The 25,552-nt window shown below is 39.8% G+C and overlaps 1 protein-coding gene across 6 annotated transcripts in view; it reads left to right on the top strand.

Annotated features, from left to right (window-relative positions):
- Nucleotides 1–14,902: 14,902 nt before the first annotated feature.
- The window catches only part of FAM184A (family with sequence similarity 184 member A), a 116,467-nt gene continuing 105,817 nt past the window's right edge, over nt 14,903–25,552 (top strand). For all 6 annotated transcript variants that reach the window (XR_009404455.1, XM_059400631.1, XM_059400629.1 and 3 more), the window contains exon 1: nt 14,903–15,145. Coding sequence is in view for 5 of the 6 variants with exons in the window: in XM_059400631.1 (XP_059256614.1) it covers nt 14,987–15,145 (159 nt within the window). In the remaining variant the exon portion in view is untranslated. The remainder of the gene's footprint in view (nt 15,146–25,552) is intronic.

Below are 25,552 nucleotides of genomic sequence, written 5' to 3'. Positions count from 1 at the left end.
GAGGAATAGAGGTGGAGAATTGAAAGCTAAGCTCACTTAAGTGAATAAGCATTTTTTGAAAAAGGAAGTAGCAATTTTCAAGTTGTGCATAAAACCAATCATGAGACAGAGGTGAGAGAAAACAGTGTGAACCACTAGGTGGAAAGAATAGAAAATAATGTCGTCATTGTTCTGACCCCAATATTTCTTTAGGTATCATTTTTCTAAATCTGGATTCTTCTCATTATTGCCTCTTCTGGCCCCACTCTTTGTGCTCCCTGAATTCTTCCTTCTTAACCCCATTTCTCTTTCCCCACGGTGACACAATAAAATCTTCAAATGAGAAAAGAAAGAGAGCTTCAAGCAGGATAGTGCCAAAATGCTCTGCTTTGTTTCTAAGTTCTGGACTTGGGTAGGCTGCCTGGAGCCCAGCCCATATCAGCCAATGCCAAGGACATGTCAGGACCCAAGGGAGCAACTTGGAGGGGGTGAAGGAGTCTGAAGAAGGAAGGGGAGAGATAGACATGCAATCAACCCAAAGTGCTATCCCTCCAACACTGAATCTCACCTGAGCAAAGGATAACAGTACTAATAATACTCTTTAACAATACACTTTTCATTCTTCCTAGTCTTCCTGTGCTCTGGAAGGATGCACCAGAAATTCACAAAAGAATAGAAGAGCCTATATGATTACTCATCTAGATGTTTTAATATCTTCTCTAGGAGCGGCCCTCCCAGAGAGTGTCATGAAAAGAAAAGCAAAGTTCTATCTACTGAGCACTAGGTTTTAGAGCCAGGAGTAAGGGATTGAACAACTGCTAATTTGCTTAGATATCTTCCCCCAGTAACATGACACAGGTAAGACACACACACATGCACACACATATGCCTGATGGGAAATCACAGTCATATAACTTACAGCTAGCACCTTTCCTAACTTTAGCACTAACTTTATAAAGTAAATAGGTTCTTCTTTCACTGTCTATGAGGAGAGAAACATTATGGATGGGGCCTATAAGTAGGATTTCTTAACAAGGAAGATATGGTAACATTTAATTAAAGAAGACTAGGGGGCCCTTTATTGGTGTATGGGAATGTAATGAAGCAGATGCTCTTGGTGACCTGTACTACACCCACTTAACCCACCTTCGCGTTTGCTTCAGATGTAGTATGCCTTCCCATGCAGTATGACAGAATCCCATCATCTCATTTCTCTTTCTTTCCCAAGTCTCTCTCTTAAGCAGTGGGAACTTATACAGCTGTGTGCAGGGCAAGCCCAAAGTGTAGGGAAGAAATACCTCTAGGCATGCCTTAAACAATGGAGCATGGAAGCCAGGGGAGTGTTTAGCCTTTAATTCTTCATAGGGACAATTCTGAGGTATATCCTACATGGTTCTTGAAAAGATCTTAAAGACTTGAGCCCCATTGTCCTCCATGGTAGTTAGCTCAATAACATACCCTTTGGTGGATTTTCCCTCTTCCTTCTTTTCATAAGCTCAATACCTCCTTCCAATCTTCTGGATTCATCTCTGAAACAAATTACCTAAACTCAAGTCCTTCCTTCAGGCTTTGCTTGAGGGGACCCAAACTAAGACAGTAATGCTAGATATAACTCTAAAAAGTAGACCCACGGGATAGTATCCTGCAAATGGTTTACTCACCAGACAGATGGAGACAAAAATTCCATTGCTGGTGGTAATTGTGATGTCCATACCTCTGGCGTAAGTACCAGACTTTAACTGCTGTGGATATGATGCAATAGAAAGGGAAGCTTTGCTTATGCCCTATATCTAATACTGGAATGAAAAGAGGCTATGATAATTACACAAGTAATAGTTTTGGCTGGCTTTTGTAAACTGCCTTAGAAGCCTTAAAGTATGCCTTAAAGGAGAGACAAATTCAATTCAGCCAATTATCAACTCAAGGAATTTTGTGAAAGTCAAATGTCCTCCATGACAGAAAGTAAACAGACCCTACAGCAAAAGGGCAGACTGTGCTAAAAATCAGGTTCTGAATTTAATCTTAGGAGCAGCAGAATGGCAAAGGAGATTGGGCATGTAGATCTTCTATGTCTAGGATCTATGGCTTTGATGGAGTATGACAGGGACCCTGAGACTTGGGTTTAAGGCATCTCTAAGAATACGTGTGAGGGCCTTAAACACTGGATGCTCTTGAATAATGGAGGCTGTAGAAACCAGTCTCTCCTCCTCACTAGAAAACAGCATTCTTCTCTTGCTGGGAGAGGATGAGCACCTCCCTGAGTTGAATGCTTGCAACATGAGGCTTACCCTCCTTGGGATCTTCTCTACTGACTCTTTCAATTGTTCTGCAGATTAACAATGAGAGTCAGGTCCCAGAGTACTAAATATGAAGGAAGGTACAGTCTCTGCTATGGAAAGAAATAACTTACTGTAATAATTAGAGAATCTGGCTAATATGTACTGACAAGAATGAGGGAAAGATCTATGGGAATAGATTTGAAGGTTTAAATAAAATGGGATAAGTGGGATATAAAGCAGAATAGGGGAGAGTTTGTTGGAACATAGAACATGACTCAGAATTTAACATCTTGGCAAGGATACCTCAATTGTCCCAACAACTGCTGAGATGGTGCCTTTAAGCTGGAACATGACAATGATGCAGAGATGCCAGAACTACCTATCACAGTATTAAAGAATAGATCAGAAGACTCAAAGAGGTCGATATATTAGAATAGGGTTTTTATGTGAGATCCATTGTTGGACAACATTTCCTAGACTATTCCCTTTACTGAGGTAATAAAAAATGTGAAAGCACTTTTAAAAGTTCAGTGACAGTGTACTTTCTGAACCAGGGCTCATGGAACAAAATGCTGTCATAGAATTGGATTCCCAAGGGTCAATGGGAATAAAAGAATTCCATGAGAATGGAGGCCAGGTAACTGCACTTAAACATCAAAGACGTAGTTACCGTAATAGGCAATAAAACTAGAGGGGTAACCCAGGGTTCCTGGACCTTCGAGATTTGGGGTAATGACTAATAGACTGTATTCTTAGAGATAAGATAGATAGGCAACCTGTGAAAGTATTACTTGATTTCCATAATTTAAAAAAATCAAAAACAGATGAGCAGCAGGCTAGGATCAGCATCCTGATGATAGAAAATTATAATTTTTTTGTTGAGTTCCCGGAAGTGAGGTAGTTCCTAGACCCAGAGCCCAATGGCCGAAAAGGAATCCTGATCTCCTCAAGGAAAAACCATGCAGCTCCCTCATAAACATATACATTAACTCTTCAATTCTTCTCATAAAGCAAACTATAGTCATTTACCTAGACTTTTAGATACAGAATCTAAGTTGTCACTCATAATAGGGAACCCAAAGGTCATTATACTCCCCTCAATAAAATGGAGGCTTCAAGAGGCCAGGGGATAAATGGAGTCCTGTTACAAGGCATCTCCAATGGGTTTGAAGGCCATCCTGTGGTCACTCTCCCAAACCCGAAACATATAACTAAGATGGATATACTTAGTTATTAAAATTTGCATTCCTAACACTTAGCAAGAAGTATAGCACAAGTTTGGTCTCTTAATTTTAGAGACAGCCAATACTGCCCCAAACCATTTATTGAGTAACATGGAAATTTTCTAGTTTCAAGTGAGACTCAAAGGAGCAAAGACTCTGCAGCAGTTCAGGCAATGGTACAAGTTTTCTTATAACTAGACTATGTGACCCAACAGATTCAGTGGAGAGTGGTAATTCAGAGCTCTAGAATTCTGAATCAAGGTCTGCCTCCTGCTACAGAAAACCACCTACTATTTGAAAAGCAGTTTCTGTTATACTACAGGGTCCTAGTAGAGACTGAGCACCTGACTATAGGACATCAAGTGATTGAAAATGTAAGTTTATCGTCAAATCATCTAAGTTATAAGGTGAGCTTAGAGAGCAGCGATTCATCACATGATGGAAATGATATACAGGATCAGGTCTAAGAAAGTCCAGAGGGCAGAAGTAAACTTTACAAACAGGTGACCAGACTCCCTTGTCACCACCCTCTGTTGCACCAGTGATTCTCTGTCATTCCACATCATGAGATGTTTCCTGTGACCAACTGATAGAGGAGAGAAAAAATCCAAGCCTATTTTAAAGATGGCTTTGTTCTATATGCTGGTACAAGTGAAAATGGTCTGCTGTTGTGCTATATTCCATCCATAGTACTACCACCACTAAAAGACAGTGGTAAAAAGAAAGCCTCATAGTGGGCAGAGGGACATAGTGGGACAGGCACTTAGTGTATGGAAGAAGAATTAGCCTAATATAAGGATATATATGCTCTCCTGGGCAGTGGATAATTACTTGGCTGATTGGTCAGAGGCCTAGGATGACTAAGATTTTACTATCAAGTATAAAGTTCGGGAGAGATGTATATGGAGTATAAGAAAGTATAGGAATAGAAATGAACATGCACATCCTTGTGTCTTACACTAATGTGTACCAGAGACTATCTATGACTCCTAGCAACAGGTAAACAGGATTCTCCTCATGCAAATGTCAGCCAACCTCTGTTCTTAATACCCCAATGTTAGTATAATGGACCCATGCACAAAGTAGCTTTGTTAGTAGGTATGGGGACCATGCATGGCCCCAGTAGTATTGGCTCCTTCTTACCAAACTGAAATAGCTACTGCTTCTGTAAAAGTTCTGACTTGTCAGCAGCAAAGACCAATACCGAGCATTCAATGAAGTATCAATCCTCCAGGACACCAGGCAGGCACTTAGTTTCAAGCTGATTACATCAGATCTCTCACCACCACCACCACCCCAGAGGAAGAAGTGATTCATCCTTACAGGAAGCATATCCTATTCTGGATATGTTCTTGGCTTCTTCACCCATAGCATCTCTTTCAGGGTCATTATCTGTGGGCTTAAAGAATGATTTATTTACTGACATATCCTAAATAACATCACTTTCAACTAAAAGAACCACAGTGAAAGAGATACAACAAAGGGAAAACAATGAGCCCAAGACCATAGGATCCACTGTTCCTACCACACACCACATTATCTAGATGAAGCTGATCTGATGGAGTGTACAAATGGACTAGAAAGGGTTCAGTTAGTTTGGGGACAACACTCTGTATGGTTGGGAATTGTTCTACATGATGAGGTGTATGCACTAAGCCAATGGCCAATATATGGTGCTGTGTACTCAATGATTAGAATACATGGGCCTGGAAACCAAGGCAGGGAAGTGGGAATGACTTCTCTCACCATCAATGAACTCATTGCAGTGAACTCATTGCAGAGTTGTGCTTCCTCTGCTCACATCCCTAGGCTCTGTTAAATTATAGATCTTGATTACTGCTTGTGGGAAGAAGAAATCTCTACTACTGAGAGATACAACAAAAGTCTCACAAAACCTATAGCTACAACTACTACCTGATAACTTTGGCTTTACTTAGGGTACTAGTAGCTAAAGAAAGACATTTTTTTAATATTGACAGATTAATTAATCTGATTATCATCCATACCTGGTATTGCTGATAAATAATGGGGGCAAGGAGGAATATTTCTAGATCTCAAAAGAGTCACTGGGATTCTCCTTGTTCTTTCACACCTGGTGGTAGCACTGAATGAAAAACTGTAGCAACTTCAATCTTACATGAGCAAGCCATCCAAGAGCTTAGCCTGAAAGATGAAAACCTGGGTCTCTCTCCCAAATAAATAACTCAGCCCAGCTAAAATACTTGCCACAGATGAGGAAAATCTATAATGGGTGGTAGAGAAGGAACCTGATGAATGTAAATTATGGTCTTTGGACCATTTGCAACATGGGACATCTGCTTGCTCCTCAGCTCTCTTAAGTCCTTTTGAGAATTAGCAGCTAATCATGATCTTCACGAAATGATGACTGAATGGACTTTATATAAGGCAAAAATGGATCTGAAAAGCTTTAATGATAGAGGGTAGCAGATACTTTTGGTGTCCTGTGGTACTTCCTTTGATTTCAGCTGCAAAGGTGTTGGTCAGTTCCCATGGAAGCCACAGTCCACCACCCCCAACCACTCACACCCCTGCCCAACAAGTGCCTGGAATATCTTTCTGCCTTCCTAACTCATCACTCTCTCCAAAGCCACAGAAGTTCACTAAACCTACATTGAATGACCAGAATGTGAGGGGACTAATTCCCCTGAAAGCTTTTCTCAATAGGGGAAGGGAGTCAGTTGATAAGTGCATCAGTCTTTGTCCTTGGGCAGGAAAATTCTAAGATGGATTCTATATGGTTTCTTGGAGAATCCTTAGGAAACTTGAGTTCCAGTTGGTCAGTGTGGTAGCCAGCTCAATAATGTGTTCTCAAATGACTTTTCTTTCTTATCTCTCTCAGTTTCTCTGCTTCCCAAGATTACCTATCAAGTAAGTTACCTCATTCAGTCTGCTTTTGAAGAACCCAAACAAAGTAGAGGGATAAACCAGTTAGTTGCTGGTTGATTACGTTTATAGAAAAGTTTATTTTGTTCATAAAGAAAAAACTAATAATTGTTTTGATGGAGAAAGTGAAATTAACTAAAATTTGGAAACAAACATTTATTGAACGTTTTTAATGCATCAAACATTTTAGAAGTATTATACCACTTTTAACTGATTGCCGTGACAGAGAAAAGTTTTCTAAGCTCATAGAGAAAAGAGAGAAAAAGAAGGGAACACAGACCAAGACACCAATGAATGAGTCAAATGCCTTTATAGTAATGTCTACCACTTATCTAGACAGATCTACAATCTTTTTTGGCATTATACTTTGTACCATGCTTTGGTGTGTTAGGAAGTGAACTTGATAGTTGATGTATTACTGACTGTAGTATAATATATACAAATAAGTATAATAAAACTATGTGTTCTAAAAATATGAAATAATTCAATGCAATATGTGGGAAATATAAGAAACCTTAAGATCATTTAGCTTATGTCTTAATGTTACAGATAAAAAGAGTTGGCTTAGTGGCACAATCAGTCCTGGAATATAAGGATATTCATCATTATGATTAGAGACTGGCACCAAAGGAATGGTCATCACTTGGAAAATGTTTAATACAAAAGAAAAATGTTCTGTACTTGTGTGAAGTTTTACAGAGATCTGGTGTGCTTACTGATTCTACTAGAGTTTTATTTCTTGTACACAGTCTCTATTGATTGAGTCCTTACGCTATTAAACCTTGTCGCATGACATTGAATTAAGTTTCATTCAAGTACTGAATATTCCTAAGAGGTTTAACAATGCAATTCAGAAAAGATGAGAGTTGGTAAGTTTCCTTGGAGATCACCTGCCCAAAACTGTCTGTCAGGCATTTTTGTAAATATTTAGTTCCATTCTCAATTGACTGATTTGAATTCTATGACTCTTCTATCCCAAATGGGTGGGAAAAGAAAAACAGAGAAAGAAGATCATTTTTCAAACTCTTCCTTTTTTCAGAATTAATATCTAGATGTCCTCTATAGCTAACCATGACCTGGGATGGGAAATGACTATTTCACTCCATAAAGGAAGCATTCAATAGATACATGTTGGTTTGGAACAGTAGTTTCTGATGATCTGTTCTCTGGAATAGATATCCCAAAGTTAGTGAAGGAAACTTTCATTGAAGAAATTAGTGTCCTTTTTTTTGGTGGTAAAATATGCATAACATAAAATTTTCCATTTTAACCACTTTTAAAAGTACAATTCATTGCATTAAGTGTATTCACATTGCTGTGCAATTATCACTGCCATCCACTTCCAGAACGTTTTTTATTTTCCCAATCTGAAACTCTGTGCCCATTAAATAATAATTTCCCATTCCCATCTCCTCCCAGTCTCTGGCAACCAAACTTCTATTTTCTATGTCTCTGAATTTGACTACTCTAGGCACTTCATGTAAGTGGAGTCATACAGTATTTGTCCTTTTGTTACTAGTTTATTTCATTTAGCATAATGTCTTCAAGTTTTGTCCATACTGCGGCATATGTCAGAATTTCCTTCATTTTTAAGGCTGGATAATATGCTGTTGTATGGAGATACCACATATTGTTTATCCATTCTTTTGCTGATGGACACTTGGGTTTCACATTTTGGCTTTGTTAATAATACGCCTATGAACATTGGTGTACAAATATCTCTGAATCTTTGCTTTTAATTCTTTTGGGTACATACTCTGAAGTGGAATTGCTAGATTATATGGCAATGTTATGGTTAATTTTTTGAGGACCTACCATAGTATTATCCAGCAGCTGTACCATTTTTAATTACTACCAGCAATGTATAAGGGTCCCAATCTCTCCTCATAAAACTTATTTTCTGTTCTGTTTTCATAACTGCCATTCTAATGGGTGTGTAGTAGTATTTCATTGTGATTTTGATTCACATTTCTCTAATTATTAGCATATTTTCTTGAGCATATTTTCACGTGTTTATTGGCCATTTGTATGTGTTCTTCGGGGAAATGTGTCTTTAAGTCTTTTGCCCATTAAAAAAAAATAATCTCCATGCCCAACATGGACCTCAAAATTACCACCCCAGATGAAGAGTTGCATGCTTCATTGACTGAGTCAGCCTGGTGTCTGTGCCTATTTTTTAATCTGATTGTTTTGTTGTCATTATTGAGTTATAGAAGTTTTTAGATAAATTCTGAATATTTTTTAATTTTTTATTTTTTATAAACATATATTTTTATCCCCAGGGGTACAAGTCTGTGAATTGCCAAGTTTACACACTTCACAGCACTCACCAAAGCACATACCCTCCCCAATGTCATAACCCCACCCCCCTTCTCCCAACCCTCCCTCCCCCCAGCAACCCTCTGTTTTGTGAGATTAAGAGTCACTTATGGTTTGTCTCCCTCCCAATCCCATCTTGTTTCATTGATTCTTCTCCTACCCACTTAAGCCCCCATGTTGCATCACCACTTCCTCAGATCAGGGAGATCATATGATAGTTGTCTTTCTCTGCTTGACTTATTTCGCTAAGCATGATACGCTCTAGTTCCATCCATGTTGTCGCAAATGGCAAGATTTCATTTCTTTTGATGGCTGCACAGTATTCCATTGTGTATATATACCACATCTTCTTGATCCATTCATCTGTTGATGGACATCTAGGTTCTTTCCATAGTTTGGCTATTGTGGACATTGCTGCTATAAACATTCGGGTGCACGTGCCCCTTTGGATCACTACGTTTGTATCTTTAGGGTAAATACCCAATAGTGCAATTGCTGGGTCATAGGGCAGTTCTATTTTCAACATTTTGAAGAACCTCCATGCTGTTTTCCAGAGTGGTTGCATTCCCACCAACAGTGTAGGAGGGTTCCCCTTTCTCCGCATCCTCGTCAGCATCTGTCATTTCCTGACTTGTTGATTTTAGCCATTCTGCCTGGTGTAAGGTGATATCTCATTGTAGTTTTGATTTGTATTTCCGTGATGCCGAGTGATATGGAGCACTTTTTCATGTGTCTGTTGGCCATCTGGATGTCTTCTTTGCAGAAATGTCTGTTCATGTCCTCTGCCCATTTCTTGATTGGATTATTTGTTCTTTGGGTGTTGAGTTTGCTAAGTTCTTTATAGATTTTGGACACTAGTCCTTTATCTGATATGTCGTTTGCAAATATCTTCTCCCATTCTGTCAGTTGCCTTTTGTTTTTTTTTTTGTTTTTTTTTGTTTTTTTTTTTTTAAAGATTTTATTTATTTATTTGTAAGAGAGAGAGAGAGTGAGAGCAAGCACAGGCAGACAGAGTGGAAGGCAGAGTCAGAGGGAGAAGCAGGCTCCCTGCAGAGCAAGGAACCCGATGTGGGACTCGATCCCAGGACGCTGGGATCATGACCTGAGCCGAAGGCAGCTGCTTAACCAACTGAGCCACCCAGGCGTCCCAGCCTTTTGATTTTGTTAACTGTTTCCTGTGCTGTGCAAAAGCTTTTGATCTTGATGAAATCCCAATAGTTCATTTTTGCCCTTGCTTCCCTTGCCTTTGGTGATGTTCCTAGGAAGATGTTGCTGTGGCTGAGGTCGAAGAGGTTGCTGCCTGTGTTCTCCTCAAGGATTTTGATGGATTCCTTTCGCACATTGAGGTCCTTCATCCATTTTGAGTCTATTTTTGTGTGTGGTGTAAGGAAATGGTCCAATTTCATTTTTCTGCATGTGGCTGTCCAATTTTCCCAACACCATTTATTGAAGAGGCTGTCTTTTTTCCACTGGACATTCTTTCCTGCTTTGTCGAAGATTAGTTGACCATTAAATTCTGAATATTATTTCCTTATCTGATATATAATTTGCAAATATAGTCTCCCATTCTGTGGGATACTTTTTTTTTTTAACTCTGTTGGTAATGTTCTTTGATACATATATTTTTTTATTTTGATGAAGTACAATGTAGCTATTTTTTCTTTTGTTGCCTGTACTTTTGGTCTACTAACTTCTAAGCTCAAACTTTAATCCTAATATTAATTCTTAACTTTAGATACTGCTGGTCAGGTTAAGCTAGGTTCTCTGGAGTCTGAAGTATGAACAATTTGGAAGACAGAGAAAATACACGAAAGTGATTTTCATAATTTTTTTACTAAATCTTGTAACCATGTTATCACTAGTTAGGACCCCTTCTGGAAGGAGTCATGAAACCTTCATTAGCTTTACCATTAACCAGCCTTTACCTCCACCACTACCACTTTCTTTGTCCCTCCCCAAAACACTTCTAACAATTTTAGAAAGTATGTAGGGAATTTGAGAGCCTGGGAGACATCATTCTGAGTATAAATCATAATTGGAATATCGGTGCATGGTTTTAGAATAAGAAATTTCTAGTCAAAGAATATCAGAACAGAGATTCTCCTATAAATAGCTTTAAACTATTGTTTACTAAACCAGGAATAACTGGGGTTTAAAATATCTAGGCCACAATTCTAGCTCTATTGCTAATTGGTTTTGAATATCTGTGCAACTCAAACTTTTGGATACACAATATGTATAAAATAATGTATTTGAATTTGGATTTGAAATTCTCTTCCAGCTCTAATAAGTAATAATTCTTCTTATTTCCAACTTATTCCTCTACCTGCTTTCAGTGACTTTTCCCCCACACCAGCCTCTACTCCTGTTTAACTATGAGTCCATGTCTTTGGTATTGTTCCTTTTGGCCATGAGTTATGACCAACCATGGGTTATGACTCCTGTTCATAGAGAGGTTCGAGGATGTTATAAATTACAAACTGCCTAAACAGATGCTTCTTTTCACATACCAAGAGCTTCTGGTCTCTTGTAAGCAATATTTACCTTCTCTTGTATTCCAATTTGGTTACTATATTACCTCTTTTATTCTATATTGCATTGCAACTGAACATCTGCATTTGGATGTCCCAAGGGTACCTCAAAGGCAACATGTTCTACCCCAAACTTACCACTTTCTCCACCTGCCTCTCCTCTAGCCCATCATAGGTGGCACCCTTGACTACTCTCTCTTCCACAGCCTCAAAGTCCTGTCTGTTTTACCTTATGGGTGTGTCAGATATATCCATTTCTTTTTATTCTCACTGTCATAGGTTAGGTCAATGTTTCATCCTCTCTCATTTCAATAAGTGTAATAGCCTCATAACTAGTCTCCTTGCCTATGAAGTTGCCTCTGAAGTCCATTTTCCATAGTCACAAGAATTATGTTACTAAAGTGCAAATCTGATTATTTAATTCTCCTGTGTAAAGGCCTTCAGTGGCTCATTATTGTTTTCAAGATAAAGACCCAACCCCTTATCAAGGCAAATAAGCATCCTCCCATGAATAATCTTGACACCTGCTCTATCTCATATTTTGACATTCCATCAAACTCATTGCTCCAGCCATATTGCACCTCTTGCTGTTTCCTAAGGAGATTATGTTATCTCTCATCTTCAGGGCTTTGCTCTTGCTATCCTCTGAGTTTGTAATCCACCTTCCTACCACCCCTTTTTCTCTGAAAACTCATACTTCAGCAATCTGTTCAATTATTGCCTTTGTTCGTGTGTGAAGTTTCTCTGACACCTCAAGCGAGGTCAACTGTCCCTCTTGAGAGTTCCTTTAACACCATGTTGCATTGCATCTTATTCTTTGTCTTTTTTTTTTTTTTAAGATTTATTTATTTGACAGAGATCACACGTAGGCAGAGAGGCAGGCGTGGGGGGTGGGGCAGGCTCCTTGCTGAGCAGAGAGCCCCATGTGGGGCTCAATCCCAAGACCCTGAGATCATGACCTGAGCCAAAGGCAGAGGCTTAACCCACTGAGCAGCCCAGGTGTCCCCTATTGTCTTTTCCACTAGATACCAACTTTTTGAGAACAGAGGCTGATCCTTAGTCAGTACTGCTACCTCAGCACCTGGCACACAACAGGCATTTAATAAATATTTCTGCATAAACCTTCTCATGAGAGAAACAGGTACTAAACAAAAATCTCTTGCCTAACTAGCTTTTCCTGTTTCTCTCCTATTGCACACCTCCTCTACTGGATTTTTAAAAAGTGAGATTCTAGGTAATAGGATTATGAGTGTATTATATTATTATATTATTATGTTTCTATTTATTATTTATAATTGAATAGAACTCTATACAGATGACCTGTGTTATCCCTTTGTGGTAGGGCAAAAAATATTCAATTCATGGAATGACACTAGGTGTCTTGTGAGCACAATATTTAGGAAAAGTCTCCTCTCGGGCTATGCTGGATAGTGAAGGCAGGAACTCATGTGATAGGGTTCAGAGTAAACCAGGGCCTCAACCTCTAACTACCAAGTTAGAGTGGGAAGAGACTGATAAATACCATCTTGTTTCAGAGGAGGCATTTGAGGGACAAACAGGCTCAATGACTCAGCTGAAGCTATACATTGGTCTCCTTATTTCCAGTATTATACTCTTTCCATTATATCATAGAGACAAAACCAGAAATACCTCCATTGCCCTACCAAGATTCAGTTATAGGGGAGCCTAGGTGGTTTAGTCGGTTAAGTGACTGCCTTCAGCTCAGGTCATGATCCCAGGATCCTGGGATCAAGCCCTGCATCAAGCTGACTGCTCAGTGGGGAATTTGCTTCTCCCTCTCTGGCTCCCCTGCTTATGCACATGCTCTGTCAAATAAATGAAATCTTTCTTTTAAAAAAAGACTGAGTTATAAAAATTTAAGGAAACAAGGAATCTTTGGAGTGTTTATTTCTGCTTAGAATGTAAAGGATGTAAGAATTCTAAAATGATTGTGAATCTTACTTATATGCCTAGAATTTGATGAAATAACACTAGCTCCTAATTCTCTTTAATTTCATTGAATTATTAGAGCTTAAGAACAGAGCAAAATTTGCATGATATTTGTTTCTGGCCATCTGCTGCATTCAGAACCTTGGAACTAGAGAACTTTTTTTCTGGAAAGTCTATGGGGGAATGGAGGAATGGGGAGTGTGTGAGGTGCTGAGCACCTAGCATCTGGGGGAAAAAATGTAAGCCAATTTCAGTCTTCCTTTCTGGAATTCCCACAATTCTGGAAGTATTTCATGATGTTGTTCAATATTCACCTTGTTGGTTTAGGTATTGTAACAGACACTTTATGATAATTTGGCTCCCAATTCGATTTGTTAATAATCTAGACTTAAACAATGATTGTTAGTTGCATACTAAAGAGAAATCACACGGGGGAATTCAGGTCTGCAAAACTGCCTGGAGAAAGCATTCTTAAAATAGATAAAATTCTACATTTTAAAAGTTTGTGTTAACACTGTCCTAAAACGATTTATTTACTTCAACACAGGATACACTTAAAAAAGAAGAATCATTTGACCTACAGGAGTAGAGATGTTAGGAGTCAATCAGTAGGAAATAACACATTTGGAGAGGTGAAATGCACAAGTAATGACACACTTTTTGGCTCAGCCCCAAATCCTTAAGGAGTGGGCATCTTGTTTTTCCCCGTTTACTTCCAGCCAACGAGATTTCATACATAATTGTCTCAGTCTCCATTAAGACTGGGGAAAAGTAGGAGTGTAGTGCTATACTAATTGAGTTCACACACAGATACTAGCTTTGAATTTAGGACAGTGGTCGACTTGGAACATTGTAACCATCGTATTTATATGAGTTTGAATAGGTCAAGGCAGCGATTGTTGTATTCTGGGCCATTTCATTACCCATGTCCGAGGTGCTGAGGCCAGCCTTGGGAACGCACTGGGTGCGAGCCTGACGCCCTTCTTGGGGGAAGAGCCACTTGGCCCCAGTGCACGCGATGTTGCACGTGGAAAGCCTCAGTAAATCCGCACGCGTTCCGCAAACCGAAAGGACCACAGATAGCCCCATCCTCTCTCGCGGAATTTTTTACGTAGATTCACACGCGCGGCCCTCGCGGCTCAGCGCCCAGGTGGGGGCTCGGGATACCCACCGCAGGGTTCGGAGGCACCTGGCGGCAAGGTCTCCGCAGGCCGTCGCGAAGCGCCTGGCCCCGCCGCGAGAATGCGGGGCCGGCGGCGGCGGCGCGGGGCGGGGCTTGGCTGCGGAGAAATGACGTCGGCGTCCCCGCGCGCATCGCGGGCCGCGCGTCCTGGTAACGGCAGCTCCGCGGCTCCCGAGTCCTCTTCCATGTCCCCGCCTCTCCCCCGCACCAGCCCGCCCCGTCTCCACCTCCCTTCGCAGCTCCGGCGGCGGCCGTCTCGCTAGGTCCCTGGTGCCGGCGGGGAGTGGAACCTGCCGGGCCACGCTGCCCACTACGCCTCCGCCGGGCGTCCGCTGAAGAGCGGGAGAGGGCGGGCCGGGCCCGGGACCGCGCTGCTGGACCGCGGGCATCTGCCCCGCGCGGGTGTCGCCTGCGGCCTCGATCCGGCAGGGCTGCCCCGTCTCTGGACGGGGGTTACCGGAGGGTCGTGAACCGGAGGGCGCCTGCGGCTGCACCTGACAGACATCGGGGGTCGGGTCCGGAAGCGGCCGTCCCGGCTCTTGCCTCCCAGACGCCGTTGCTCCGCGGGCCGCCCCTGGAGCGCGAGGACTGGTGCCCCGGCCGGGGTCTGTCGGGAAGATGGCGACCCCGGGCATGAGCTGGCAGCAGCACTATTACGGCAGCTCGGCAGCCAAATTCGCGCCCTCGCCGGCCGCCGCGCAGCAGGCGGGGCACAGCATGGACTATAGCCAGGACCTGCACCTGAAAATGAGCAAGAAAATCGCTCAGCTCACCAAGGTAAGGGCGCGGCGGCGGGGTCGGCACGGCTGGGACCCTGTGCGGGCCGCGCCGGGCTCAGGTGCCAGGTTGGGAGGCTGCGCGCCCTCCGGCCCGGGGCGAGTTGAAGCGGGGGCGGGGCGGGGGGGTGGTCTCCTCCGGGGAAGCAACAGCTGGAGACTAAGCTCCAAGAACCGTTCAAACTTCCGTGGAACGCTGGAGATGTTCATTGAAACGAGACAACTCAGCGGCACGGCTGGGTTTATGGGACTTAACATCCTGCTGCCCTTTAGGGGTAACCCAGCACAGAACAAATTAGGAACTACTTCCTTTATTGCACAACAATCAATCACTTTAGTTTTGGGCTCATGCGTCTGCCCAGACTCCACGAGCCTTTACACCGCTTTATGAAAGTACAGTACCGTATTTACCCAACATAACTCCCAATTAATCAGTATCTTCTGTTGTTAACGTAATTAAGGGGAGAATAAACCTGAGCAATGTAGGAGGGTAAAACATACCTTGCATGGCATTTGGGGGATTTAATGAGTCATTCCTTATGCTGACAATGTCAAACAAGGCTTCTTAGATGATTCACGTGTCTGCACTTAGGTAAGTGTTTCAGTCTATCAAGATAATTAATAATTATCAAGATAATTTTCAGAGCGTAACCTGCATATTTGGTCAGCCGTAGTTTAGGATGGTGGGCCTTTTTCTAGTTAATGTTGATCATGAGAAGGAGTTGGTATCTGTGAAGCAAGAGCAATTCAGATAGATGGGTTTTATTGCTTTGTTTAGCTCTCACCAGTAATCTTTCAATAACCCTTAATTTCGAACAGGTGATCCATGGTGTCTGAAACTTAGTAGAGGTGATCTTAAAATGTTTAAGCTGAATCAACTAACCACTTGGTGGTGGTGTGGGTATGATGAAGAGAGGTGGGCATCCTGGGTGTTTACTAATAGGTAAGCCCTGAAGTCTCTCTTCAACTCCAAAATTCACATTATATAATTCCAGTACTAGTTGACACTATTGTGGGAGTAAAGTAAAACAGAGTTGGAAGAAAGGAAATGGGAGTGAAATGGGGATCTGAAGAGGGTAAAAAAAAGATTTTGGTGAAGAAATATGATTGTGGGTAGTAAGAAAAGTAGCATGAAAGGACTGAAGAGTGAGTGTTCCAACAGAAGAGCAAAGAAAAAGGGACAAGTACCTAATGGTAAAACAGCCATGCAGACAAGGCAAGACTGGTGGAAATTTTGTTTTTTGATTTTTGTTTTTGATCCATAGTGTCTTGGAGTTTGCTGTGTGCTCGGTTTTTACTGTTTCCTTTTCTGACAGATGGTCCCCATATTCAGGGAAAGAAAGGATCCAGAAGATAGTGTATCATCAGGGCATTTATACATTTGGGAGCTCAAAGCCTGGTTTCCTGAAATCATGTTTGTTCTTCAGAATAATGATGTTCAGAATGAAGCACATGGATGTTTATGTATTCTGACTTTCTTATGGTGGGCCCACAACACCCTTTGTCCTGATTTTAGATTGTAACCCTCTAGGTTCCTGCTGTAATAGAAACATTCTAAGTTGGTAGGGAACTAACTGGGTGCCGCTTAATGAGATTTCTCATCTCTCCAGTAAACAACTTCTCTTTTTATTTATGCTTCTTCAATTTTCTGTTCTTTTGTAAGAAAAAAATTAACAACTATTAAAGGTGAGAATATTGATAGAAGTTGCTCTCACGTTCTGTTTACCCACCTTAAATCTAATGAGGCAGAATGCTGCCCCCCATATCAGTGCTTGTCAAGGTTTGAGTGCTATACCTCATCTTTACTGAGTGTTACCTGGACTCTGACTTAGTGTTTATAGTTTACAATCTCTAAACACTCTTGCCACCTGCTCTGCTAAGTGCCTCAGACATTTGATCCCTTACACTAGAGTTTCTCAGCCTTAGCACTTTGGCATTTTGAATTGGCTAATTCCTTGTTGGGAGCAGGCAGGGGTGTCCTATGCATTATAGATATTTAACAGCATTCCTGAATTCCTGGTGCCACTTAGAAGATTGCAGTGGCACCCCACACCTATGTGAAACACACCATTATGACAATAAACATGTCTCTAGACATTGCTGTATGTTCCTTGGGAAGTGTGAGGACTCATCCTGTGTTGAGAAGTACTAACTTATACTGGAATATCTAGGGTTTCTCCCACCTGTTCCCTGCATTTATTACTAAGATAAGATGTGAGAATGAAATAATCAGATAATAGGACTCTGTTGGAGCTAACACCATGTAGTTTCTGAAACATACAATAAGACATGCTTCCCTTATGTACCGTTTTGGAAACTGTCAAATTTTACAGTTATGTGTACTTCTTGTAAATACTGTATCATAAAAATGATATCCTCAGTAATATTTCAACTGTTAGAAACTACCAGTATCTACTATATAGAATTTTCACTCATGAAGAGTTTATTAATAAATTCACATCTGTAGAGTTAGGTTGGAAGCTTAGCTTATATTTCAAAATTAGATATCATAATAGTTAAAATAGGATTTTATTTCTTTTAGTAATAATGAGTCAGTAGTACTCAGCTTTTCAGCATTATGGTGAGCATGGCTTGGGAATCTGTCTTGAGTTAAAACTCCTGTTCTACTGCTTACTAGTAATAGGACCTTGAACAAATCACTAAATTCTGAGCCCCTGCTTCCTAATCTTTAACAGAGGGCTGATGATACAACAGCTAAGGTAGTAGGCTCTTAATTCAGGCTGTCGCTGAAAAGAGAGACTCTGTACCAATGAAGTATTAGTAAAATATTGGATAGTATGTTTTTTAAATGTTTCTATCTTTTTAAACTAGTCTGCATTTGAGAGCATTGCTTTATTGTATTTCTCTTAAGAGTTTTCTATGAAACCCTTAAAAATATATATATACGGTAATTGTTCTAGTTGAATAGTAAAGTGTAAAATTTTCACATGTATCTCACATTGTTGTAGTACAGTATTGAAAATACATGCATTTTCCTGATACTTGGCTGGCTATGAAAGAATAAGGATGAAACTAAGCTGTATTACAATTTCATACAACTATGTATTCAATAGATGTTTAAATAAAAAGCAATCTCAGCTGCAGACCTATTTGTTCAGATTCTATTTCCTTATAACCTAACATAGCAGCTATCTCCTAGAAAGGAGAACAATAGTTTTTAAAGCACCTTGTATGTAAGGGACACTTTGCTAACTGTTAAGAGATACAGTAGGGAGCAAGACAGTCTCTGCCTTTTAAACTGAATCTATTATACTTAGGATACTCTTAGTAAATTTTAAGAATTACTGTTAGATCCTTGAGTCATGTTATGGCAAATTTCTGGGACTTTTGATGGTTGAACCATCTCAGGATAGGCAGAGAAGCTGGATGGGTTGAGTTATGTTTAGTAGGATCACATTTGTGTACTTCTCTACTCTCCACTGTGTTGCCTCTTTGGTGCATTAGGGTGAAAAGCAAGACTTGTGGAAAGTAATTACAAAACAGCTGTTTTTGTGTTACTCACTGCTCCTTTCAGTTTACTCCTGTGAGTATATATACACTTGCCCATATATACACTTGACTTTTCTGGTTACTTTTAGATAATACAAATTCAGTAACTTAATTGCATAAGTCTCAATTATTTAAAATTTTCAGTGCTGGGACGCCTGGCTGGCTCTGTTAGAAGAGCATGTGACTCTTGATCTTGGGGTTGTGAGTTTGAGCCCCATGTTGGGTGTAGAGATTACTTTAAAAAATCTTCTAAAAAATAAAAATGTCCAGTGCCAACAAGTAAAAACTCCAAACCAAACTTAAATTAAGTATGGAGCTTCTCCCCCATGCCCATTCCCAGCCAATAATCAGGGAAGGGGGGGGCATCACTAACTTTTGTCTTCTGAGTAGGCTTTTCTACTGTTCGTGCTTTGTCTATCCAGTCCTAGTTTAACACCCTCCCCTCCCCTTTTGGAAAAGGAAGAGGGAAGAGAGGAAGGACTAGCAGTAAACTTTATTTGAATAGGGCATGGTAATCTGGCTTTAGTGCTTTTGTAGACTTTGCACACCTTTAAAACTAATTCTTTCCCTCCTGCATCTTCTACCACCTACCTCCATTGCTCAGGATTCCTCACCTCAGGTTGCTAGACAGTGAGAATGCATCTTTATTCTGGCTGGTTGCGTACTCCTTCCTCAGCCTCTTAGATCTGGCAGGAACTTCATGTTTATTTTTTTGAAGGCTGTTCAAGCTTTCACCTTGGATAGACCCAGTGACCCTACCCCAGCTTACTCTGTTTTGTTTTGTTTTTCCCTACAGGGCCCATCTTTGTCCTTAGGGAACATTCATTCTATGTCCAGACAGACTCTGGTAGTGGTCCCAGTTCAGCATCTCTCATTTACTCTCACATACCTCTTCATCCAGTTTCTGATCCTTTCGATTTTTCAAGGATGAATCAGGTGCCACTTCAGTATCCTCTTCTAAGTGCTTGAAACACATATCGAGATCTTCACGTGCTCCCATCAAAGCCTTTTCCTCTAGGCTTTAGGTGAGTGACAATCATCCTTTCTCTTGAAGGCAAGGGCACTTGTTCTATATCTCTCCCCAAGGAAACCTTCTCCCAAAACCCTGCTCTGTAACCTCTTTGAGGATTTTCTCACTAATATTGGGTGTAGAAGTTAGCATAATCTCAAGATCCCTCTTTTTAGACTGACTTTTTTTTTCCTTTTCTTTCCTTCTTTCTTTTTTGGAAATTTTGAGAATATTCTGCCATCTGTTTGAGTTGTCAGTTGTCATTGGTTCTCAATAGAAACTTCTCTTTTAATATCTTGTTATGTTAGCTGCTTATCCAGTGCCATCTTAGTTGATTGTGCTTTCAATATTGTTCAGTCTAGGTATCACTGATGTAACTAGTATAAGGTAGGGTATATGGTTCCAAAGAGCAGGAGTAGTTTCTTTCCGTTCCCTGACCTCAGCATCAAGTCCTTCTTAAAAGTCTTCTTTTAGTTGCCCCACCCCATCCTGGCCCCAAAGCTGCCCTGACCAACCCAGGCCCCGTTAGGCTTGCCTTACTCTGAATTACTATAACATTTATTGTCTGTACTTTTTGTTGGTACTTAGTAATATAGATTTGTGAAATGTTTGTAAATATATCTTGTTTCTGTAATTTGAATGTAATTTCCTCAGCTTTGGAGACTAATTTTCATGTAACTTTAGTATGAATTACCTACACATAGTATCACAGCTTAATAAATATATACTGAAGGTAATGATGGTGGTGGTGTTGGTAATGATGCTGTACCAAGTAATTTTGTTATACAGTTGGGTTAGTAAATAGTTCTGGGACTATATCTGCTATTCTTCTGGGTTAATGTTAGATCATTTCAGCTGATTAGATTACTTTTAAGGATTTAAATGTTTATTGGTTTCCTCTTACATTGCTTCAAATCCTATATTCATAATATATTTTTGATGCAAAAAGAAATATAGAGTACCCTGTCTAAATATAAATATTATTTGTCATTGCAAAGGTAGGTAATGGATACTAGAGTCTTAGCAAAAAAAAAAAAAAAAAAGGTGTTATGATCAATTAATACTTGCTGCTTTACTGTATCCAAACCAGACTATGTTAATATACCAGTGAAATTTTCAAACAGTTGTATTTTCTGTGCATTAAATACAACCCATTTTTCACTAGTTTGAATTACCCAGATACTGTTTTATAATACTATTTAGTGTTGGTTGTGACCTGGGTTGTTTTGGTTTAGCACGTACTGAATGTGGCGTCTTTCCCCCTCCTTTGTTTCATTGCAGCTTGGCCGTTCTCTCTGTACTCTCTTAGTTGTAGTTGAGTGATTTGAATTCATTTCTTGTATTTTACCATTGGGCACAAAAACTTAATATACAGTTTATCAATTGTCCAATGTTTATAAAGGGACTGCCCTTAGAAAAGGTTTAGAGCTGAAAGAAACCACAGATTCTGACCAGCCTAACGCTCTCATTTTATAGGTTTGGAAATTGAGGGCCCAGAGTCATTTGAAAATTGCACATCTTGTCACTGGCAGAACCGGAACATGAACCCAGGTCTCTGGATTAGTCTAAGAGAAGGGCGGTTGTGCTAGCAGGTCTCTTTTCCCTGTGTCTGCCTTCTTGCTACTCATTCATTCCTAAGAAGCCACAGAGTTGATGGTGTTTTTCTCACACTGGACCCATGTTTTGTTGACCATCTGAATCACAGACTTCTGGTGACAGTGAACCCATGAGCCACCCCTCCCATACACTGAACAACCTCTGGATTTATAGGTTGTACAGTATGTAACTGTGGCTTTGGTAAATTTGTAACTGCTATTTTTATGTGTTCTCAGATGAATGTCACAATATTTTTATGTTTTTATTAACAGCTTTAGTCATTCCAGATTTAAAAAATGTTTTAATTACTTTGATTTGGAGACTGTTATGCTTGGTATCAGAGTAACTACTGGGTGGTTATTTTAAATGTTTTTCCTTTGACTCTTGATTTCTTGATTGGATTATTGCTTAGGTCTCCTTCCCAAAGGCAGGAAGTTGGAGGTTTTCCCGTTTTTCTCCCTCCTTCCCTGTCTTTGTGTTTTTTTGCTTATGAAAATCCTTTTCGATCTAATTGCCAACCTCTTAAAAAGTGGTATGAAAGATGAAGGTTCAGCAAAATGTAAGTGAAGCAATCTGGTAATTTTTTTTTTTAAGATAATATTCATTTATTTGAGAGAGAGACAGTGAGCATGTGTGCATGAGGAGGGACAGAGGGGGAGAGAGAATCTTCAAGCAACTCCTGGCTGAACGAGGAGCCTGAGGTGGGGCTCCATCCCAGGACCCTCCCCGGACCCCAGGATCAGGACCTGAGCTGAAATCAAGTCTTGGATATTACATAATGAAATAGAACTGATGGGAATAATGGATATTTGTTAAAGGCTTACTTGTTTTTTCACTATAGGAAGTTTCTATTTTGTAGACCACTTATGAGTGAGAAGAACATTAAAAGTAAGTCTGTCAGAATTGTTACTCCCCAGTCCTTTTTGGAGATAAACACCTGAGAAAAGGTGGGAGACAATTGCTAACTGAATTCAGAATTTTTTTTTTTTTTTTTTGGTCAATAAAAACAGTGTTATACATGGTAGTTTGATGTGGGGGAAATATTACTATCAAATTTTATTTTGTATTGCAAGTGTGACCTGAGCCACAAAGGCTTTTTTAGATTGACCTGGGAGCTTAACAGTTCTTTAAATATTATTGGAAAATAGCCTCTGACTGCCAATTAATTAGTATATTAAAGTGAATTTGGGGAACACCAGTTTTTGCAGGTTGGGGATTGCCAGTTATAGTCAGTATTTTGGTATACTTAACATTTGAGATCAAAACCAATATTTTAGAAGATAAATTTTTATTCTTAGCTTTCTATTAAACTACAGTGGTGAGTATTGTCATTTGTAGCTCTCAGACTTCATTATTGATTATATCTTTCCTACTAAAGCTTTGACAAAATGTACAAAATTAGCAAAGTTGAATATGTAAATTTTTCATCCTACATCATTTACTTTCATCTTGAGATGTAACAGGAGGTTAAAACTACCAAAGGACCTATAGTAGATTGAAAAGCAAAAAACTTCATGACTAACCAGAATTCTTGGGATTTGGACAGCTTAGAGTCAGGTCCTAATGTGCCACTTAATTTATTTATAAAGGAGATAGTATTTTTAATGACTTTTAAAAATTACAAATCTGTATATTTTTTTATATGTACCATTTCTATTTTAAGGTTTAAAGGGTTTGAAAGTGAAAATTTGGTTTACAAAGTACATTGCTAATATTTAAGTCATCTCTAAAATTGACTACTTTAGTAAAATATCGGGATAAACTCTAATATTATTGGAGAATGAGTTATTTTAGTTGACTAGAAGTTACCATAAGTAATTTAATTTTCCACTTTCCAAAATAATAAACTGCCATTAAACCATACCACTCATAAGTGACATGGAGTCATTTGTTATCTCTGGATTGTTGTTAGGATCATCAGTATATGCATTGAAGATTAGGCCAAACCTGTACTAATCCTACGGCAAAGGCTAAAATTTTACTTCTGAATAAATTCTTTTACGTATTTTATTTGCCCTCTCTTATAAAGTGAATTTACTTATAAAGTAAATTTGAATATGCACAATCTAGACATTGACTTTCTGCTTGGGAAGATTTAGTTTATTCTGTTGAATGTCTGTCTGTGTGCTCACAGGTATTTGCATTTTTCATTCTCTTCCTTCTGAAACACTTCATAACAGAATTTCCTAACTGGAACCCTAAATAGTATCCCATTCCTATTCCAATGTTTCCTAGTGAAACAGTTTAAAAACAAAGTGCATGTAATTTTTTTTTAAAGATTTTATTTATTAACAGACAGAGATCACAAGTAGGCAGAGAGGCAGGCAGAGAGAGAGGAGGAAGCAGGCTCCCTGCTGAGCAGACAGCCTGATGCAGGGCTTGATCCCAGGACTCTGGGATCACGACCTGAGCTGAAGGCAGAGGCTTAACCTTCTGAGCCACCCAGGCCCCTGAAAATGCATGTAATTTTGAAAGGAAGTTGAGTGTGTGTGTGTGTGCAGGCACGTGCATGCATACATTATGTATGTGTGTTTGATATAATGGTCTACCCAGAGTAACAAAAGTAGGTATACTTAAATATGACTAAAATAGAGCATATGGAGTCATATGGTTGGTAAACTTTTGTTGAATGCCTGGTCCTTGAAGCATGCTGTGTTAGGCACTATTAGTTATTTAATTCTAGTAATTTATTATTCCACTTCTGAACTACATGTGTTTTTCATTTTTTCAGTAGACTTCTGAGAAAATATCAGAATAAAGCAGGTGAACATTTTAATCAACAGATTAATCTTACAAATTTTAAATGCTTAATTATGGACAACTGTTTGGCTTGTTTTGAGTAGAATTTATATATCTAATTTTCTTAGATAAAGAAGCTAGTGCCTTCCTGTGTCTTCTTCAATAAGGTTTTAAAAAATAATTTAAAGAAAAATATTGATACGTTCTCTGGTTACAGATCTGTAATGTTTTTGTCCAGGGGATAAAGGAGGTAAGGGAAATTTCAGTCTTCTGAAACCCAGGAGTTAATGGGTCTGTATTAGGTGTAGGTCTCTCCTGGGCAGGCCAGAGAACCACAGTCCCAGAGCTATATGGCCCAATGAGGCAGCAGTGCCTATCATGTATGTCAGAGGTATAGGTTCAGTGGTTTGGACAGACCCCAGTTTGAATTTCAGGCTCACCACTTATTAGTGTTTAGCCTTTAATAAGTTTTAACCTGTGAGAGCCTCAGTCTTCTCATCTGTAAAATGAGAATAACAAAGCCAATCTCATGGAAGTATTGTAGAAATTAAATAAGATAATTTGTGTTGGAGAAGAGGTCAGTAAATGTCAATTCCTACCCATTTTCCAGGCCCCTTCTCCTTGGTTCAGCCTTTTACAATTAAGTCTTTAACAATTAAGTATGTCGGGATACTTGGGTGGCTCAGTCAGTTGAGCGTCTGACTCTTGGTTTCGGCTCAGGTCGTGATCTCAGGGTCCTGGGATCAAGCCCCATGTCAGGCTCTGTGCTCAACAGGGAGTCTGCTTTCCTTCCCTCTCTTCCTCTGCTCCTCACCTCGCCCATGCACACTGTCTCTCTCTCTCTCTCAGATAAATAAGTATGTTTTTATATGCATTTTCTCTTTTGATGGAGGTATATTCTATATTCCTAGGGACTACAGCTACCAGAAGTAAAGGTTTAACAGCAAATAAAATACAGGGGATTCTCATTAAGATAGTTATATTCTATCAAGTTATGTTCTAGAAGAAATACAGGGTTATGTTCCTGATACCCTCTGGTCACATTTTCAGCAACCAGTAAATACATAACCTTGTTTTATGTGTGTTTCTGTTTAATGGCACCTTATTTCATACATATTTTTTATTCATTAAGAGTAAACTCATAGAGTGTACTGGGCAGCTCAGTTGGTTAAGCATCTGCCTTTGGCTCAGGTCATGATTCCAGGGCCCTGGGATGGAGCCCTGCCTCATGCTCCCAGCTCTGCAGGGAGCCTGCCTCTCCCTTTCCCTCTGCCTGCCCCGCCCCCTGCTTGTGCTGGTGCACGCTCTTGTGCTTGCACTCGCGCGCTCTCTCTCTCTGTCAAATAAATAAAATCTTTTTTTTTTTTTTTTTAAAGTGAACTCTTAGGCAACAGCATTATAGCTCATGCGTGAATGAAGCTTATCTAACAAGCTGTGTTAGATTGTGAGGTTACATATAAATTTTAGCAAGTAGGCAAACTTGGAAATATGGAATCCACAATAGTGAGGATCTACTGTATCTAAAAATGGATATAGAATTTTGCATCTGCTGTT

The sequence above is a fragment of the Mustela nigripes genome, chromosome 5 (assembly GCF_022355385.1).
Source record: "Mustela nigripes isolate SB6536 chromosome 5, MUSNIG.SB6536, whole genome shotgun sequence".
Lineage (NCBI taxonomy): Eukaryota > Metazoa > Chordata > Mammalia > Carnivora > Mustelidae > Mustela > Mustela nigripes.
The sequence above is the reverse complement of the archived record's forward strand: the minus strand, read 5'-3'. Positions and strand labels throughout refer to the sequence as shown.